Genomic DNA, 21661 nt, shown 5'->3' with positions numbered 1-21661 from the left:
ATATACAGTTTTTGATAAATTAATAAATTCCAAACATTACCTACATAGATTTATAATGGTCTGAATATACGTCTTTATGTTATCAGATATGACAGAAACATCAGAAACATGCAATTTGATGCAAGTAATAAATAAGTTCTAGTTGTAAGCGAGTTACAGTAGTATTATGTATGGTCACTCTGATAAACTGGATGATTCAGAGTTATATTTGTTATAGGAACCTGTGTATTCTTTAAGACTGAAAGTCTTAAGTAATGATTCAGTTGCTGTTTCCTAAATGTATTTTAAAAATTTCCTTTTATTTATATTCCATAATACAGAATTCTTCTCTATCGAACTTTACTAAAGTTTCATCCTGTTCAGTTAAATACTAAATTTGCGAGTTTAGAGAAACATCTTTTTTACCAGTACATGTATGACCACGACTTATGATTTTCTTTGTATTTAGATTTAATGTTTTTAAATTAAATTGACTATTTTTGTCACATTCATAATCCAATTAGAAAAAACAAGTTTCTTTTATTGTCGTCAAAATTATACAGCCAGCGTTTATTTTTTGTCTGAAAAGATCTCAAGCAAGTGACTAAGTGAAGATAATAACTATCGATTTTCTATCTCATTTCGAAAAATTATAATATTAATTTTATAGATCGCATTATAATACAATACTGACCATGACTCCAGCAAATTCCAGTTAAAACGATCCCAGGCTTCCTTATACAGTACACAGATATGGCAACCAAGAGGAACACAAATATAACACCTAGGACTACTATGCTGTTAAAATAAACAATAAAATTAATGAAAACAATTCAAACTTACGTTTTCCGTCATATTTCTAGGTGTAACAATGTGTCAGCCTCGAATTTGTCTAGCGTGTATGATATCTATGTCTACACTACTGCATATACGAACTACGTGTAGGATATCACCAAACATGTAACTGTTGAAAATGACGGAGAAGCAAATTTCAATAAGTATCAACATCATATGTATTTAACCATTGTTATCAACACGACTGGTTGTGCAATCATGCATCACCTTCTTGTGCACCAAAGTTGACCTGATTTTGAGAGGGTTAGTGTTGCTCAATGTATAGTTTCCATGTATGTTTTGTATCAGTATGGTATGTTTCGTTGTAAAAACTACGGCTTTGTCATAATAGCAGAACGCACTAGTGCCATATCGACATCCTATTTGACGCATAGTTTTAGTTGTGTCAAATTTTATTACTTTTGTTATTGTCAATATTTTCTATTTCAGAAAGAGTCTGCTCTGTCAGATTGATACACATCTAAATTTTCGCCTGTAATGCAATGTATTTTATAAATCCCTTACGCTATTCAAATTTGGTATCTTCCAGGACAGAATTAACCTTAATTATTTTTCTTATTGTTATATACCAAGATGTCAAGTTTATCAAATATTCTCTTTATTATTTACTTACACAGGTATTAAAATGTGGTTGTCATTGTTTTTTCTTTCCTGCTGTAAAGCTAAAACATAGGTCAGTTTGTAAATATTAAGATATACGACCACACAAAGAAAAAAGTAAAATCACAAAAACACTGAACTCCGAGGAAAATTAAAAAAGGAAAGTCCCTAATCAAATGGCAAAATCAAAAGCTCAAACACATCAAACGAATGGATAACAACTGTCATATTCCTGACTTGGTACAGGCATTTTCTTATGTAGAAAATGGTGGATTGAACCTGGTTTTATAGCTAGCTAAACCTCTCACTTGTATGACAGTCGCATCAAATTCCATTATATTAACAACGATGCGTGAACAAAAGTGGTGCGGTAAAAATATGTGCCGTTCAACTTCGTACTTTATTTGGCCTATGTAACTTTTTTGATTCGAGCGTCAGTGATGAGTCTTTTGTAGACGAAACGCGAGTCTGGAGTACACAGTTTAAATTCTGGAATCTATGATAAGTTTATTTATATAATTATAAGTCATAGATATCTTTCGCCTAAATACATGTATATAATTGAATAAAAAAAAAGTATTCGTGTATCATCAGCCCAGTAGTCAGCACCTCTGTGAATTATCATTGAGATGGTCATAATTATAAATTAGCAGTTTACAAAACATTGAATTTTTCGATATACTAAGGATTTTCTACACCACGAATAGATTTACCTTTCGCAATTATTCAATGATCTTCAATTTCGTACATTATTTGGCCTTTTTAACTTTATTTTATTGATCATCACTGATGAGTCTTTTGTAGATGAAACGCGCGTCTGGCGTACTAAATTATAATCCTGGTATCTTTGATGAGGTTTTTTGGTACTGTTTATTTTATTATAAATCAAAGATAGCTATCGCCGAAATAAATGAAAATAATTGAACGAAAAATAAGCATTTGTGTATAAAGTGTGTATCTCCTCATATAATATTTTTTGGACTAACTTTTTACAATGCATTATTAGTTGTAAATTGTATCTTTCAAGTTTGGAGAAACTGGCAAAGGAAATAACCCGCAATGCATCAAGTGCTTTTGTGAACTTGTTTAAGAAGGGGGGGGGTCGGAATTTGCCAATTGACAATCAGATTTGAACAAATTGAACTTTAAAGTCGTACATTTTTAGATTAGATAAATATACTACTATTAGTGTAAGCTACAATAAATCTGGTGATGCAGATATATCATTGTTGGGCAAAAGAGGACACTAGAAGTGCCCATTGCATCTTGTCGAGCCTTGTAACTTCTCTTACTATCCTTCCATTTCAAAAGTATATTCAGCTGCTTATTTACTATATAAATTTATATTAAAGATTTGAAAAAGCACTATAATATTTCAGGACAAAAAATAATTCTACCATTTTAATTGTGTCAGAATAACAAACATACATACGTTGAGGGGAGATTGATGAATAAACAGGGATTGGTCTTTCCGAGGACAGAGGTTGCTGCGTACTGTGAATAACTATGGCGGTTCTACAAAACATTTTATGGAATAAACTGAACTAAGACATTAGCGACAATTCTTAAAAAAATAAGAAAGAAAAAAAAATCAAACATTTTGCCCATAAGCGAACATTTGTGTCAAGGTTTAACACTTATTCAGTTGTTGTATTGTTTTTGTTTAAGGGAAAACAGAACTTACAATTTGAACATAAAGTAAAACGATTTTAAATGACAGGTGTCATTGTTTATACATGTGTACAGTGTACACATTCACCTTTTGTTGTTAATTGTTTTGTTTTTCATTTTGTTCGAAGTCTGAGCAAATTTGATGAGAATATTTCAAAACACGTTTATATTTAGGCTCAGATATTGATTACCGGTTTTGTGTACTGCTTCTTGATCGGTACTTCTGATGAACAATCGGTTTGCAAGGAAATAATTCCCCCTCGTAGCTAGTTATTCAGTGCTAGGTTCCGTTCAATTTTTTTTATAACTGTACTGAAATTAAGCAAAACGAGCTCATCTAGAGAGTTATGGCTGCCACTTCAATATTCTTGTTTTGGGTTTTAGTCTTTAATGTAATGAGGAATATTCTTGAAAAGGTGTCGTACGAAGCACAGTACGTTCTTTTCCGTATTGGCATAAGGATGTTTCATATTACTAGGATTAATCCTAATGAAGCGAATGTTTCCTCTTAAGTCTACATCAATGTACCAGAAATGCACTTCAATATACACAATTTTTTTTAAAGTTTATATGCACTCTTATTATGAAAATTAGAAGATGTGGTATGTTTGCAATGAATTCCACCAGAGACCAACATGACGTAGAAAATAGCAATTATAGGTCACCGTACGTTCTTCAACAGTAAACAAAACCCATCTCGCATAGGAATAAAGGACCTGGAATTAATCTCACTTCTTATTTTGTTTTCTTGCGTACGTATTTAAGTATCTAAATAATTGTTTTTGTGTGAGTCAGTTCTTCCAAATGTAATGCAACAAAAGTTATGAAGGACGCATAAAAGGTTACAATACCTAGTTATCTTTAATGGTTGAATAATAACTGCAGTCTGATTTCTGTAACAAGAAACATATTAAAACTTAAAAGCTACTTAATCTTATTCATAGCCGGAATTCTAAAAACAAATGGTTGCTATTGTAAGGAGAGAAGATTTAGCAAAAGACACATAAAAAAAGTATAAACTTTAAGACACAATAGACTGGCTTTAATACATACTGACAAAGTTTGAAAACCCGGTACTGAATCTGGGAAAACGAGAGGAGATAAAGAATTCCGTGGTTTTGTAGTGGCATGATATTACGAAACACTCATACTGTACTTTTCAGTCAATAAATGAATAACTTTTGGCGGGGTTCGTGGTGCTCAGTTATCAGTTTTATTTGTAGTATTTTTGTAGGCTTTTGTTTGTTTGTTTTCCCAGGGTATTGTCGAATTTTGCAATGGTTCTGTCTGGTTTCACAATGATACTGTTGGTTTTTACAATGACATTGTCGGTTTTTCCATGGTATTGTGCAATGATTTTGTCGGGTTTCTGGGACTTATGATTTTTGTTGTTGTCCATTTTATCTCTTTTAACAACGGGTTCTTTTTAACCTTTGTATTAACTGTGTCCTTAACCATATCAATATGTAGAGAGCTGGATTGCTAAACCTTTGGGAGCTCCTAAATTCAACATAAGGTTTTCGTCGTTTTATTTTTTTGTGCATAGGATCTGTCTGTGATTCTCTTATTTGCTGGTTTAAAAAAATCCCTTTTGTTCTCTTGTCTATCTTTTTAACAATACCGTCCGTAGTTGCTGTAAATTCAAATGTTACATCCTTAGATAACTTCGAGTGCGACTAAATGTTAAACTAAATATAAGTCGTTAATAAGTACAAATGAAGTATACAAAATTGTACCTTTTTCTGATTCTCCGACAAGGTCCACAACCAGTGTCATTTTTATAGGTGTTCTCAGGACAAGGAACACAAACTGAAAGATAAAATGTTTTAAAACTTATTTTCATTATTTATTTCTATGATTTCGATAATACCATACAGGAAGCAATACTTTTGTTTTCTATCATACAATAATTTTATCTATATTGCACAGAACCATCTTTTTCACAGAAAAATTCTGTCTGATTGCAGGTTGGCAATTACATTTATGAAGTGTTATCTGACTTATACGGGAATTGCCTTGTGAAAATAAATCAATCACCTTATCGTAATACAGAAAAGAAACAAGCTGCTACATGTATATAGTGATAGCAATACGATAATAACGATTAAGCAGATACCAAGGCACAAAAACCTACAAGAAGCAAGACCAAACATGACTTCAAAAACACAAACAAGAGGCTCATGAGAGCCTGATATCGATCACCTGCAGTTTCAGGAATTCGACTTATTTGTAGATCTTACTTTGCTGAACAATTTTGTCATTTACACTTTCTCTCTTTCTATAATAATATTAAAGATAATACACAATCCAAAACTGTAAAATTTCCTAAAAATTAACTATTTCTGGACAGTAACCCAACAATAAGTTGTCCTTTTGGTCTAAAGATTACTTGACAGGTAGATCTAAACCTGTTTAACACTTTCACCTATGTCAGTTTTGCACTTACTGCTTTAGTTTTTGAGATGAAAGCCAAAAATTTCATTTGATCCCTATGTTCTATTTTTAGAAACTGCCGCCATGTTTTTGAATGGATCAAATTTCTGAATACAATCAATATGTAATACCCTAAGGAACATTCAATTAAAGTTTTTACGTATTTGGCCCAGTAGTTTCAGAGAAAAAGATGTTTTAAAAACTAATTAGACTTGCACAAAAAAATGTAAAAAATAAACGTTTCAAGGGCAATAACTCCTAAAGCAGTCAATTGACTATTTTGATCATTTGACTTATTTGTAGATCCTACTTAGCTGAACATTTTTGCCATTTACACTTCTCTCAATCTATTATAATATTAAAGATAATAACCAAAAACAGTAAAATTCTTCTGATACAGTTTATAAACTAGATACCATAAGGAACATTCAGTTAAAGTTTGAAGGTATTTGGCCCAGTAGTTTCTGAGGGGAAGATTCTTGAAATAGTTTACGACGTCGACGACAGACGACGACAGACGACGGACGACGACGGACGCCAATTGATGGCATAAGCTCACATGAGAGCATTTGGGCCCGGTGAGCTAAAAAACGAAACAGCTATAAGTTGTTAACAACAATTCTAAACAACTACATAGAAAATCCCAATATTTAACAACACGATTCCCACCAAAAATAAGTTATGATCACTTAATAAAGCACTATTTGTGCTGATTGTGTATCGCTCCATATAAATTTAGTTGCGCTGGTCATGTTATAATAGGAAACTTTGGCATCGCAAACAGTAAACAACTCAATGAGTTGTTAGGCAAATGCCAGAATTATGGAAGTCCACCAGAACAACTTCAGACTACTGATGGATGCAGTTGAGGATTACTCCAGCAAAGGGGTAAAGCACAAACCAAATAAAACTAAACTGGTCACTTCAATTGAATTTATCAAAACGAATCGGCATGCATTCAGATGCGCATTAAACATCTACGGTGTACCAATATGCAGATGAGTTGTGACTGCTTTATTCTCGCTTTACGATAAATAGGTTGTTACTGTATCAGACAAAGCCTAAAACAACATTGCTTAAATATGCAAACATTATCATATGGAATTTTTCACTAAAGAACTTGGAATTCACAGAAAACTAGGAATATCACATGTAACCCTACACCATTAACGAAAGCAGGGATAGTTAAGAAAATCACATAATTGTCATGTTTTCCTTTAGTATTAACATGAAAACACGACAATGAAACTTCTGCTCCATCAGATGGGGGTTTACACCTCCCAGTTAATACATTACGCTCCTGCATGTTAACGCCAAACGGACTTCATTAACAGGGATTTTCTCTTTACAAAAAAAATCCTCCGACCAGCGTTATGAGGAAGAACGATTTAAATCGACACTACACGGTCACCATCACAAATTGGTTGATCGGTATGATCTGTAGCTGTCTTAACTCACTGGCTGCAGTTTTCGCGGTCTCAAAAGTAGATATTAATGTAGACGTCTGATCTGTTACACTACAAACCATTAACAGTCTGAAATGCCATGCCTATATCTGTACTTATTTTTACTCGACCAGTCTGAATTGATCTGAAATTTACTTGATATTACTCGACTGTAGTCTGAACGATACCTAACAGTCTGAACTTGTACTCGACCTTTACTCGATCAGTACTAAACCATTGTATACGAGTCTGAACCATACTTGACATAGTCCTAACCATTCTCGACCAAGTCTGAACCTTGATCGACCTAGTCTGAACCATACTCGACCTAGTCTGAACCATACTCGACCAAGTCTTAACCTACCAAGACCTATTTTTTGATTCTATGGATTGTATTTCATCAATTTAGGAACTGTTATTAATACATATATATATATATATATATATAAACAAGTCTAAATTGAAAACAACGTTCAATCCTATGATTGCGTTGGATAAAAAACCGCAATTTTTATACGTGTGCATGCAAAACAAATTTCTTGGTAGAGGGGTCTAAATACAGCACAAACAACATTTTCCAAAAGACCAAAAAGTGAAAAAGTATATTTTAACAAAACGCATTTGACTAGCAGGTCGAACAACGGATGTTCTTAAACCCTGCTGACTGCCATGGCGATTGCCAAATAAACGTATCACAGATGTAACAAAATGGATCTTAATTTTAATCTAATACCAAATAGAATACAAAAAACTTGCGGAAAAGATGGTATACCGCAAACATGAGGTGCAAAAATTTGTACACCATATCCGGATTTCGACAATTAATGTCTCTTCAGTGATGTTTGGAATCGAAACGGTATTTGGAAGGCCATATAATTTACCTCAATTTGGGATTGACTCTTGAACTTTGAAGAGTCGAAATAGGATGAACGGATCATATAAACCCGAAGGCAAATATAATACAAGCCCAAACGAAAAAATATAAACAAGTCTAAATTGAAAACAACGTTCAATCCTATGATTGCGTTGGATAAAAACCGCAATTTTTATACGTGTGCATGCAAAACAAATTTCTTGGTAGAGGGGTCTAAATACAGCACAAACAACATTTTCCAAAAGACCAAAAAGTGAAAAAGTATATTTTAACAAAACGCATTTGACTAGCAGGTCAAACAACGGATGTTCTTAAACCCTGCTGACTGCCATGGCGATTGCCAAATAAACGGATCACAGATGTAACAAAATGGATCTTAATTTAAATCTAATACCAAATAGAAAACAAAAAACTTGCGGAAAAGATGGTATACCGCAAACATGAGGTGCAAAAATTTGTACACCATATCCGGATTTCGACAATTAATGTCTCTTCAGTGATGTTAGGAATCGAAACGGTATTTGGAAGGCCATATAATTTACCTCAATTTGGGATTGACTCTTGAATTTTGAAGAGTCGAAATAGGATGAACGGATCATATAAACCCGAAGGCAAATATAATACAAGCCCAAATGAAAAAATATAAACAAGTCTAAATTGAAAACAACGTTCAATCCTATGATTGCGTTGGATAAAAACCGCAATTTTTATACGTGTGCATGCAAAACAAATTTCATGGTAGAGGGGTCTAAATACAGCACAAACAACATTTTCCAAAAGACCAAAAAGTGAAAAAGTATATTTTAACAAAACACATTTGACTAGCAGGTCGAACAACGGATGTTCTTAAACCCTGCTGACTGCCATGGCGATTGCCAAATAAACGGATCACAGATGTAACAAAATGGATCTTAATTTTAATCTAATACCAAATAGAAAACAAAAAACTTGCGGAAAAGATGGTATACCGCAAACATGAGGTGCAAAAATTTGTACACCATATCCGGATTTCGACAATTAATGTCTCTTCAGTGATGTTAGGAATCGAAACGGTATTTGGAAGGCCATATAATTTACCTCAATTTGGGATTGACTTTTGAATTTTGAAGAGTCGAAATAGGATGAACAGATCATATAAACCCGAAGGCAAATATAATACAAGCCCAAACGAAAAAATATAAACAAGTCTAAATTGAAAACAACGTCCAATCCTATGATTGCGTTGGATAAAAACCGCAATTTTTATACGTGTGCATGCAAAACAAATTTCTTGGTAGAGGGGTCTAAATACAGCACAAACAACATTTTCCAAAAGACCAAAAAGTGAAAAAGTATATTTTAACAAAACGCATTTGACTAGCAGGTCAAACAACGGATGTTCTTAAACCCTGCTGACTGCCATGGCGATTGCCAAATAAACGGATCACAGATGTAACAAAATGGATCTTAATTTTAATCTAATACCAAATAAAAAACAAAAAAACTTGCGGAAAAGATGGTATACCGCAAACATGAGGTGCAAAAATTTGTACACCATATCCGGATTTCGACAATTAATGTCTCTTCAGTGATGTTAGGAATCGAAACGGTATTTGGAAGGCCATATAATTTACCTCAATTTGGGATTGACTCTTGAACTTTGAAGAGTCGAAATAGGATGAACGGATCATATAAACCCGAAGGCAAATATAATACAAGCCCAAACGAAAAAATATAAACAAGTCTAAATTGAAAACAACGTTCAATCCTATGATTGCGTTGGATAAAAACCGCAATTTTTATACGTGTGCATGCAAAACAAATTTCTTGGTAGAGGGGTCTAAATACAGCACAAACAACATTTTCCAAAAGACCAAAAAGTGAAAAAGTATATTTTAACAAAACGCATTTGACTAGCAGGTCAAACAACGGATGTTCTTAAACCCTGCTGACTGCCATGGCGATTGCCAAATAAACGGATCACAGATGTAACAAAATGGATCTTAATTTAAATCTAATACCAAATAGAAAACAAAAAACTTGCGGAAAAGATGGTATACCGCAAACATGAGGTGCAAAAATTTGAACACCATATCCGGATTTCGACAATTAATGTCTCTTCAGTGATGTTAGGAATCGAAACGGTATTTGGAAGGCCATATAATTTACCTCAATTTGGGATTGACTCTTGAATTTTGAAGAGTCGAAATAGGATGAACGGATCATATAAACCCGAAGGCAAATATAATACAAGCCCAAACGAAAAAATATAAACAAGTCTAAATTGAAAACAACGTTCAATCCTATGATTGCGTTGGATAAAACCCGCAATTTTTATACGTGTGCATGCAAAACAAATTTCATGGTAGAGGGGTCTAAATACAGCACAAACAACATTTTCCAAAAGACCAAAAAGTGAAAAAGTATATTTTAACAAAACACATTTGACTAGCAGGTCGAACAACGGATGTTCTTAAACCCTGCTGACTGCCATGGCGATTGCCAAATAAACGGATCTCAGATGTAACAAAATGGATCTTAATTTTAATCTAATACCAAATAGAAAACAAAAAACTTGTGGAAAAGATGGTATACCGCAAACATGAGGTGCAAAAATTTGTACACCATATCCGGATTTCGACAATTAATGTCTCTTCAGTGATGTTAGGAATCGAAACGGTATTTGGAAGGCCATATAATTTACCTCAATTTGGGATTGACTTTTGAATTTTGAAGAGTCGAAATAGGATGAACGGATCATATAAACCCGAAGGCAAATATAATACAAGCCCAAACGAAAAAATATAAACAAGTCTAAATTGAAAACAACGTTCAATCCTATGATTGCGTTGGATAAAAACCGCAATTTTTATACGTGTGCATGCAAAACAAATTTCTTGGTAGAGGGGTCTAAATACAGCACAAACAACATTTTCCAAAAGACCAAAAAGTGAAAAAGTATATTTTAACAAAACGCATTTGACTAGCAGGTCAAACAACGGATGTTCTTAAACCCTGCTGACTGCCATGGCGATTGCCAAATAAACGGATCACAGATGTAACAAAATGGATCTTAATTTTAATCTAATACCAAATAAAAAACAAAAAAACTTGCGGAAAAGATGGTATACCGCAAACATGAGGTGCAAAAATTTGTACACCATATCCGGATTTCGACAATTAATGTCTCTTCAGTGATGTTAGGAATCGAAACGGTATTTGGAAGGCCATATAATTTACCTCAATTTGGGATTGACTCTTGAATTTTGAAGAGTCGAAATAGGATGAACGGATCATATAAACCCGAAGGCAAATATAATACAAGCCCAAACGAAAAAATATAAACAAGTCTAAATTGAAAACAACGTTCAATCCTATGATTGCGTTGGATAAAACCCGCAATTTTTATACGTGTGCATGCAAAACAAATTTCATGGTAGAGGGGTCTAAATACAGCACAAACAACATTTTCCAAAAGACCAAAAAGTGAAAAAGTATATTTTAACAAAACACATTTGACTAGCAGGTCGAACAACGGATGTTCTTAAACCCTGCTGACTGCCATGGCGATTGCCAAATAAACGGATCTCAGATGTAACAAAATGGATCTTAATTTTAATCTAATACCAAATAGAAAACAAAAAACTTGCGGAAAAGATGGTATACCGCAAACATGAGGTGCAAAAATTTGTACACCATATCCGGATTTCGACAATTAATGTCTCTTCAGTGATGTTAGGAATCGAAACGGTATTTGGAAGGCCATATAATTTACCTCAATTTGGGATTGACTTTTGAATTTTGAAGAGTCGAAATAGGATGAACGGATCATATAAACCCGAAGGCAAATATAATACAAGCCCAAACGAAAAAATATAAACAAGTCTAAATTGAAAACAACGTTCAATCCTATGATTGCGTTGGATAAAAACCGCAATTTTTATACGTGTGCATGCAAAACAAATTTCTTGGTAGAGGGGTCTAAATACAGCACAAACAACATTTTCCAAAAGACCAAAAAGTGAAAAAGTATATTTTAACAAAACGCATTTGACTAGCAGGTCAAACAACGGATGTTCTTAAACCCTGCTGACTGCCATGGCGATTGCCAAATAAACGGATCACAGATGTAACAAAATGGATCTTAATTTTAATCTAATTCCAAATAAAAAACAAAAAAACTTGCGGAAAAGATGGTATACCGCAAACATGAGGTGCAAAAATTTGTACACCATATCCGGATTTCGACAATTAATGTCTCTTCAGTGATGTTAGGAATCGAAACGGTATTTGGAAGGCCATATAATTTACCTCAATTTGGGATTGACTCTTGAATTTTGAAGAGTCGAAATAGGATGAACGGATCATATAAACCCGAAGGCAAATATAATACAAGCCCAAACGAAAAAATATAAACAAGTCTAAATTGAAAACAACGTTCAATCCTATGATTGCGTTGGATAAAACCCGCAATTTTTATACGTGTGCATGCAAAACAAATTTCATGGTAGAGGGGTCTAAATACAGCACAAACAACATTTTCCAAAAGACCAAAAAGTGAAAAAGTATATTTTAACAAAACACATTTGACTAGCAGGTCGAACAACGGATGTTCTTAAACCCTGCTGACTGCCATGGCGATTGCCAAATAAACGGATCTCAGATGTAACAAAATGGATCTTAATTTTAATCTAATACCAAATAGAAAACAAAAAACTTGCGGAAAAGATGGTATACCGCAAACATGAGGTGCAAAAATTTGTACACCATATCCGGATTTCGACAATTAATGTCTCTTCAGTGATGTTAGGAATCGAAACGGTATTTGGAAGGCCATATAATTTACCTCAATTTGGGATTGACTTTTGAATTTTGAAGAGTCGAAATAGGATGAACGGATCATATAAACCCGAAGGCAAATATAATACAAGCCCAAACGAAAAAATATAAACAAGTCTAAATTGAAAACAACGTTCAATCCTATGATTGCGTTGGATAAAAACCGCAATTTTTATACGTGTGCATGCAAAACAAATTTCTTGGTAGAGGGGTCTAAATACAGCACAAACAACATTTTCCAAAAGACCAAAAAGTGAAAAAGTATATTTTAACAAAACGCATTTGACTAGCAGGTCAAACAACGGATGTTCTTAAACCCTGCTGACTGCCATGGCGATTGCCAAATAAACGGATCACAGATGTAACAAAATGGATCTTAATTTTAATCTAATACCAAATAGAAAACAAAAAACTTGCGGAAAAGATGGTATACCGCAAACATGAGGTGCAAAAATTTGTACACCATATCCGGATTTCGACAATTAATGTCTCTTCAGTGATGTTAGGAATCGAAACGGTATTTGGAAGGCCATATAATTTACCTCAATTTGGGATTGACTCTTGAATTTTGAAGAGTCGAAATAGGATGAACGGATCATATAAACCCGAAGGCAAATATAATACAAGCCCAAACGAAAAAATATAAACAAGTCTAAATTGAAAACAACGTTCAATCCTATGATTGCGTTGGATAAAAACCGCAATTTTTATACGTGTGCATGCAAAACAAATTTCTTGGTAGAGGGGTCTATATATATATATACAATGTATATCACGTTTAAGATAAAAATAAAACAAGGTGATCAAAGGAAGTAATTTCTGGTTGGATTAAAAAAAAAATATCATGTAATAAATTCAGGTTTTCGTTAAAAAAAAATTTATAGACTTGATATCATGTTCACATTACTTTATGTATATAAAAAATACTAGAACTTTCAACCATTATTCAAATATCTTAAATGCTATTCATTTTTTTTTATCAAAATATATATAAAATAGTATATAAAGCAACTTAATAAATGTTAAAATTGACACCTTTGTTTTGTGAAACCAAGAATTTAATATAATAATAATAATAACTTCCATAGTAATCCTTAACAACCTTTTCAAATAGGAAATGTATTCCAAAGTTGCAGTAGAAATTTGTTTTGATTAAATTTAAATATGTTTTGTTAAAATTAAAGAATGACATACAAGAAGCTTTTTAATAAGGTTTAATTACCTTAGTACAGGTGTGTTTTACAGGTAAAAAGAAAACCCTATCTTTCTTAAACTCGTGTATTACTTATCTAGTGAATTCAAAAGGCCTTGTGATTTAAGTTTTACAGGATGTTGTAATTTTCAATGGATGTTATTTAAAATTTATTACTCTCTGACCAGGTATGATCTTTTTAATGAGTGTGCCACAAAGAGGATGTGTTACTTTATAGTTTACCCTTAATCAGAAGAAAAAAAATATTTATTTCTTTAATTTTTTATCCCTTTTTAAAATATATATATATATATTCCAAATTATAAATACGAATAGATATATTTCTGATATAAGGTTAAACAATGTCAGTGATTTGGTTGGCTGTTGTTACCTCAAAAAAAAGATAGTTATATAACTATTGTATGTAACCATGAAACCTATGTAGTTTTTATTTAGGAATTTAGGAAAATCAAGTTTTGTTTAAATAAAAAAAACATAAACACATGCCAAACAAAAAGCACCTTAATAAGGTTTTATTACCCTCAGTATAGGTGTGGTTTTCAGGTAAAAGAGAGTCTTTTTATTTAACAATACTCAGACTTTAAAATTAGATAATTTAACTATCTCGATTTGATAAATCTGAGAATCATGTAAGGATGTAAAAATCTGTGTTTATATATATCTTGTTTTATTGCGGCTGTTGTCATGTCAGTTAAAAAGAAAGTTATTTTAACAATCAAAATTATAAAAAGTAAAGGTTATTTGGTCACGTATGGTTCAGACTGGTCGAGTATTGTTCAGACCTTTGGTAGAGTATGGTTTAGACTGAAAAAAATAGGTCAAGAGCTGGTCAAGTATTGGTCGAGTACAGGTCGTGAATGGGTTAAGACTGTTTCGGACTGGTCGAGTAATAGTTCAGACTATTTTCAATAACAAAGATAAGGGTCAAGTACAAATCAGTACAGTCCGAGTATGGTTAAGACTGGGTCGAGTAATATTAAGTAAAATTCAGACCAATTCAGACTGATCGAGTAAAAATCATTACAGTCGAGTACAGATATAGGCCATTTCAGACTTTTACTGGTTTGTAGTGTAATTTAACCGAATGTGTCTGCTATTTCGAATGATTGTGGATTCGCATGGCTGATAATACAAGCACAGCAGGAGACACTTAACCTCGATACATTTGGTCCTTTTTGAGTTCATGCGATTTCTTCAGTTTTTGTTTTTTAGATCAATTTGTCTCTTCATAATCGATTGAGGAGATTGGAATATCGGTACTTCTGTCCCCTGAATTTATCCATAATTTATAGCGGATTTTAGCATAATTTACTTTGGCCGGAGCCCCTGATCCAGATATTTTGGTTACCAGGATTCAATGTAACCCTTGGTATCGTTTGGTTACAAAGCATTTTGGATCTTAAGATTTTTCTAAAGCTCTTTATATCCAAGAAATTCACAAAATCATCGTACTTTGACAAAACCCCAGAATGTGCTGACTTTAGAGCCTATAATATACCATTGTGAAGAGATTTGTATTATTTAACATATATAACGGCTTTCAAAAAAATAAATACTGTTATGATTTCATGATTACGTAAATGAAAATATTTCTTGGTTCTGTTCAATTTTTTTAGTACTTTTTATGAAAAACTCTGGTTGTGATTTGCAGTTCTATGTGTACATAACTGTATAATCTTTATTGAAGGGAAATATTATCTTGCGTAAATAAACTCATCCTAGATATCAGGATAAAAATGTTGTACACCAGACTCGCGTTTCGTCTACAAAAGACTCATCAAAGACGCTCGAATTAAAAATGTTAAAAAGGCCAAAAAAAGTACGAGCATTGAGGACCCGACATTCCGTAAGGTTTTACCCAATACAGCTAAGGTAATCTATTCCTGTAATTGTGAGCTTATACATACCTCCTAAATTTGTCAAAGTTTTACCTATTCCACATCTTTCTTTTGTTGAACATAGACACGGGTCGCCAAAGTAACACAAATCGGTACGGCACTTACACCCTGGAAGACTGTCACAGAAAGCATTTTGATGTTTATTTTTGCTATACGTTATATCTGTAATGAAAGTACAAGACATTAGATTTAAAACTGAAGCTATATTAAAACTGTTGTGGTCGAATGTAGCTATTATGATATAAGCGACAGCCAAATAGTCGCATCCGAAAAAAAAGTATAACAAGTCTTTACATCATTAATGTGTTTATACTGCAATTCAAAACAATTCTATACCTAATTTGTGTTATCGTTTTTTAAAATAGTTTTAAAACTGCTACTAAAGGTTCCCCCTAGAAAAGGCCTCTTCTTCGTTGATGTTTATATCATGACATTGTGATATCTTTATATCTTAGTTGTTTGAAGAATTTAGTGTTGATGGCAGATTTTCTTTAAATAGTCTCTGCTATAAAGACGTGTGGCGTAGGTTAACGTATTGTTTAGACTTTCTACGGTTGAATTGATACGTAACGCCATACTTTAAACCTCACAATGATTGCTAATATCAATAAAAGACATACATGCATGGTAGTTTGACTGTTTAATTCTGTCTGCCGATATCGAAAATGGTTGCTGGTATAAAAATCTTAAATATTTTGAAAAATTTTGAAACTTGTGTTATCTGAAATCGGTATATTAGTTTTAAGTTGATGTTCGCATTGATTGTTTAGTTATTTTTCTCTCAGTACTGATTTCAGATCTTCCTTGTATAACATGTGATACTACAGTTGTGTCATTGTTGTTGACCTTAATCTTGACGTAGTATTGATGATACAGATACTCACACTATCCCTGTACAATTGTCACCAGATTTACAGTATTTTTGAACTTAGAACAAAAGCGTTACTATAAATGAAACGGGTGATGATTCTACGAATTACACCTTTAATGGTTCGTTTTCTAGCACGTGCACGTTTCATGTGTTTTCTGTGTAATATTTACATAAGGATACCTGAATGAATACCCTTTGTCTTCTAACGATAATTTCCCCGTACGATTTGATTTTATGTATCAACATTCTTAAAGAGTTTTAAGTCTGGAAAGCTAAGGATGTAAGGATACTCATTTGCTAATATCTGTATATTTGCCTTATTCACCGTGTTATGTCTGAATATTTTGCTCACGTACCATGAATGTTTCTGTCCAGTATAGTTTGCTTTTTTCTCTTCATTTTTGTGTTTGTTTAGAGTGCTACTGTTCTTTGTACTTTTTTCTACATAGAAACTCTGCTTACGTACCGTGAGCTAAACATTCAGAGGTAGCTATAGGTTTAAAACATGAAGTTTCATGTATCCGCCCTGAAGAAGACAGAAGATCAGGCTGAACATATCCTTTCTTGCATCTTCGACATTTATCCTCTTGAAAGTTCTTCTCACATGGCAAAATTTCATGATCTGTAACAAATAAAAACAATACTTTACAAATTACATGCGTCCGAATCGCTTTTCTGGATTTAACTTCATCAGGAATGCTCAGTGTCGAATATTTGAAAGCCATGATGCATTTTGTTTTTCATGGATGGAAAGAATAAGTATTACCTTGCTTTAGTATTGTGCAGTTGGAAACGATAATAAAAAAATCTAAAAATAAAATAAGTGTTTTCCTTATACATGTCATAAAGTACATATGTCTTTCATTTCCACTAGATCAGCTTTATTCTCTGACACGTTAGTCCCAACATCTGTTATGAATATACACTGTACCATTAGATTAATCATTGAAAAAGGAAAACAATACTCTATAAATTGCCTGTGTACGAAGCGGACCTCTTGATCCACCTTCATGAGGACCATTCAAAGCCGAACACACGAAAGTTTAGGATGTTTAAGAACCAAACCAGTTGAAGAGCTATATGACCAAAAAGGGACCTAAAAAACGCCAAATCCATCAAAAGCCAACTTTGCCCGAGGGTGCTGAAACCTTAGTTTCTTTATGATTTCTAATTTTATAAACAAACGTTTAAATGAATTAAAGGATACTTACTTTTTGTGCATACAGAAACATTCATGAAGTATGCTCATGATGAAAATGATGAAAAGTTTTGGAAAGTCAACCAGATAAAACATTATAAAAATAACCCCCAAATAGTCTTTATAGAACAATTAACTTAAAACCGTCGAAGGGTCATCTTTGACTGAGGAAGCTACAACCTTAGTTATAACATGGAAATATTATATTGACAATATAGAATATAATGCTTCCATGGTTATAATGAAATAAGGTAAATTATGAACTCGAAATTTACGTATCATTTAAATAATATCAATACCGAATCATTTGATACCCTCTGTGACTGTTAATCCTTAACCACAGGTTCCGGCTATAAAAGTAAAAAATAAAACAACAAAAAACATGAAACTGATTTTAAGTTCTCTAAAGGCTACACCTGTAGTTTTTTTCATGTCTTCGAATTGATAATAAAAAGAAATTGCTTTTAAAAGAAGATGCTGAACAAAACCAAGAAGTTGGAAACTTCTGAGAATATGCAAGAAACGGGCAAACAAGACAAAAAGACCCCGCAAGATGGTCTAAGGCAAGAAACGGGCAAACAAGAAAAAAAGACCCTGCAAGATGGTCTAAGGCAAGAAACGGGCAAACAAGACAAAAAGACCCTGCAAGATGGTGTAAGGCAAGAAACGGGCAAACAAGACAAAAAGACCCTGCAAGATGGTCTAAGGCAAGAAACGGGCAAACAAGACAAAAAGACCCTGCAAGATGGTCTAAGGCAAGAAACGGGCAAACAAGACAAAAAGACCCTGCAAGATGGTCTAAGGCAAGAGACGGGCAAACAAGACAAAAAGACCCTACAAGATGGTCTAAGGCAAGAAACGGGAAAACAAGACAAAAAGACCCTACAAGATGGTCTAAGGCAAGAAACGGACAAACAAGACAAAAAGACCCTACAAGATGGTCTCAGGCAAGAAACGGGCAAACAAGACAAAAAGATCCTACGAGATGGTCTAAGGCAAGAAACGGGCAAACAAGACAAAAAGACCCTACTAGATGGTCTAAGGCAAGAAACGGACAAACAAGACAAAAAGACCCTACAAGATGGTCTCAGGCAAGAAACGGGCAAACAAGACAAAAAGACCCTGCAAGATGGTCTAAGGCAAGAAACGGGCAAACAAGACAAAAAGACCCTGCAAGATGGTCTAAGGAATTTAATCTATTGTGTTCATCTGGAGATTTCAAATAAGGGTCAACGTTTGAAATAATTTATTGATATGAAATGCCTAAACGATCATCAGCGGGCTTGCATGTTTATTTCAATACAGTTTTTTGTTACTGATTTTTGATTGTCCTGAAGTTTTCCTATATATATAATTGTCTTCATTGTAGGCGTCATAGAAATATGAAACAGGATTAAGACAAATTGGAAATTGATATAAACTTACCAGGAGGGCAGTCATAGTACGGCAAACATTTCCGGTTTAACTTCTTGTAATATATATAATCCAAATAAACCTGAAAATAAACAAAGATCTAACTATATCTTACCATTTTAGCTTAGTAAAAATTAACATTTCGTCAGGAGATCGTTGGATAAAACCTCGTCAGTTAAGAGTTTGTGCCTTATCCATTGTCTTTTGTCTTTTTTGACAATCAAATATGTTTAAAGTAGTATATAGTTCGCCTTTCCTAGTGAAATTTTGAAAAACCTGATGTAAATGGATTTCTATTATTTTATTTTCGAGACCGAAATGTAAATAAGCTACAGTGTTTGCATTTAATTGTTCATTTTATAAATATTTAGAAAACGACTTTTCATTAGTGTTATTGAAGATTGTTGAAAAATGTTTACGATAAAAAAGATTTGTGAATTTATTTTTCAAAACAATATAAGTTAAAATCATTGAAATCTTTACCCCAAATAATATTTTATTGCATAAAAAGTAAAATAACAAAAATACCGAACTCCAAGGAAAATTCAAAACGGAAAGTCCTTTATCAAATGCCAAACCAAAGGCTCAAACACATCAAACGAATAGAAAACAACTGTCATATATAATAAAAAGAAATTGCTTTAAAAAAACTTCCATACAATAATTGAAACCAGTCATTGTAACTAAAGAGTACCACGTAAAATTCATTTCTTAAACATAACTGCTGCTTCAATTTCAGTCTAGAAAATTACACATATTTTCTATGCAATATCTTTCTTTATTTTAACTGTTTGATTGTCAATCCGAAATAAACAACAGAGAAAAATATTAAAAAAAAAATAAAGAATAGAGAAAAATAGCCAAAATTTAAAGAAAAGAGAAAAAGAGGCCAAAAAAAAAAAAATAAGATTAGAAAATAGTGGGATGCTAAAATAGTAAAAATAGAGAAAATATATAAAATAGAGAACAATGGACAAAAGTTATAAAGAAAAGAGAAAAAAAGACTTACAAAATTAAAGAAGTCAGATTCCCCATTTAGACCCTCCTATATGAGAACATTGAAACATTAGATATTGGTGAATACCTTACAATCATTCCATACACCAAAAATAGTTGACCTATTGCTTATAGTTTTAGAAAAACAGACCAAAACACAAAAACTTAACTTTAACCACTGAACCAGGAAAATGAGGTCAAGGTCAGATGAACCATGCCAGACAGACATGTACGCATTCCAATCAATCTATGCATTAAATATAGTTGACCTATTGTTTACAGTATATAAGAAACAAACTTAACCATTAAAACTTAACATTGACCACTGAACCATAAAAATGAGGTCAAGGTCAGATGATACCTGCCAGACAGACATATACACTTTACAATCATTCCATACACCAAATATAGTTGACCTATTGCTTATAGTATCTAAGAAACCAACTAAACCATGAAAACTAAACATTGACCAATTAACCATGAAAATGACGTCAAGGTCAGATGATACCTGCCAGACAGACATATACACCTTACAATCATTTACACCAAATATAGTTGACCTATTGCTTATAGTTTTAGAAAAACAGACCAAAACACAAAAACTTAACTTTAACCACTGAACCAGGAAAATGATGTCAAGGACACATGACACATGACAGTTGGACATGTACACCTTACAATCATTCCATACACCAAATATAGTAACCTATTGCTTATAGTATCTAATATATGGACTTGACCTCGAAAACTTAACCTTGTTCACTGATCCATGAAATGAGGTCGAGGTCAGTTGAAAACTGTCTGACAGGCATGAGGACCTTCCAAGGTACGCATATAATAAATACAGTTATCCTATTACTCATACTAAGAGAGAAATTACCATTACAAAAAATCTGAATTTTTTTTTCAAGTAGTCACGAAACCATGAAAATGAGGTCAAGGACCATGGACATATGACAGACTGAAACTTCATAACATAAGGCATCTATATACAAAGTATGAAGCATCCAGGTCTTCTACCTTCTAAAATATAAAGCTTTTAAGTAGTTAGTTAACGCCGCCGTCGGATCACTATCCCTATGTCGAGCTTTCTGCGACAGAAGTCGCAGGCTCGACAAAAACCAAACAAACGACAAAAGCAATAATGATAAAATAATAATAATAAAATCAAAACAAAAAGCAATAACTTACCTAGCTGTGTTTCTTATTTGAAGCTATTACAAATGATTAAATAATATTCAACAATGTATGTATGTTAGTTAATCTTATCCTAAAATCTAAATAAAGTAGAAACCGAAAGGTTCCAATTATCATTGTATATTGTTAACGAGGACCGAGACGGCAATACTCTATGGAACTCTGGAATTAACATTAAGTTTAACATAACTGTAGAAATA

The 21661-nt window shown here is 33.0% G+C and overlaps 1 protein-coding gene across 27 annotated transcripts in view; it reads right to left on the bottom strand.

Annotated features, from left to right (window-relative positions):
• Window positions 1-21661, bottom strand: part of LOC127719464 (uncharacterized) — a 59573-nt gene that overhangs the window by 21194 nt on the left and 16718 nt on the right. For all 27 annotated transcript variants that reach the window (XM_052225578.1, XM_052225579.1, XM_052225597.1 and 24 more), the window contains exons 3-10: window positions 19281-19350; window positions 17124-17279; window positions 15796-15948; window positions 4842-4914; window positions 3957-3998; window positions 2867-2949; window positions 1448-1496; window positions 674-777 (exon numbers count right to left, since the gene is read on the bottom strand). In XM_052225578.1, the coding sequence (XP_052081538.1) occupies window positions 674-777; window positions 1448-1496; window positions 2867-2949; window positions 3957-3998; window positions 4842-4914; window positions 15796-15948; window positions 17124-17279; window positions 19281-19350 (730 nt within the window). The remainder of the gene's footprint in view (window positions 1-673; window positions 778-1447; window positions 1497-2866; window positions 2950-3956; window positions 3999-4841; window positions 4915-15795; window positions 15949-17123; window positions 17280-19280; window positions 19351-21661) is intronic.

Source organism: Mytilus californianus, unplaced genomic scaffold (genome assembly GCF_021869535.1).
Source record: "Mytilus californianus isolate M0D057914Y unplaced genomic scaffold, xbMytCali1.0.p SCAF_11, whole genome shotgun sequence".
NCBI lineage: Eukaryota > Metazoa > Mollusca > Bivalvia > Mytilida > Mytilidae > Mytilus > Mytilus californianus.
Note: the sequence above shows the minus strand (reverse complement) of the source record. Positions and strands in the feature narration are given on the sequence as shown.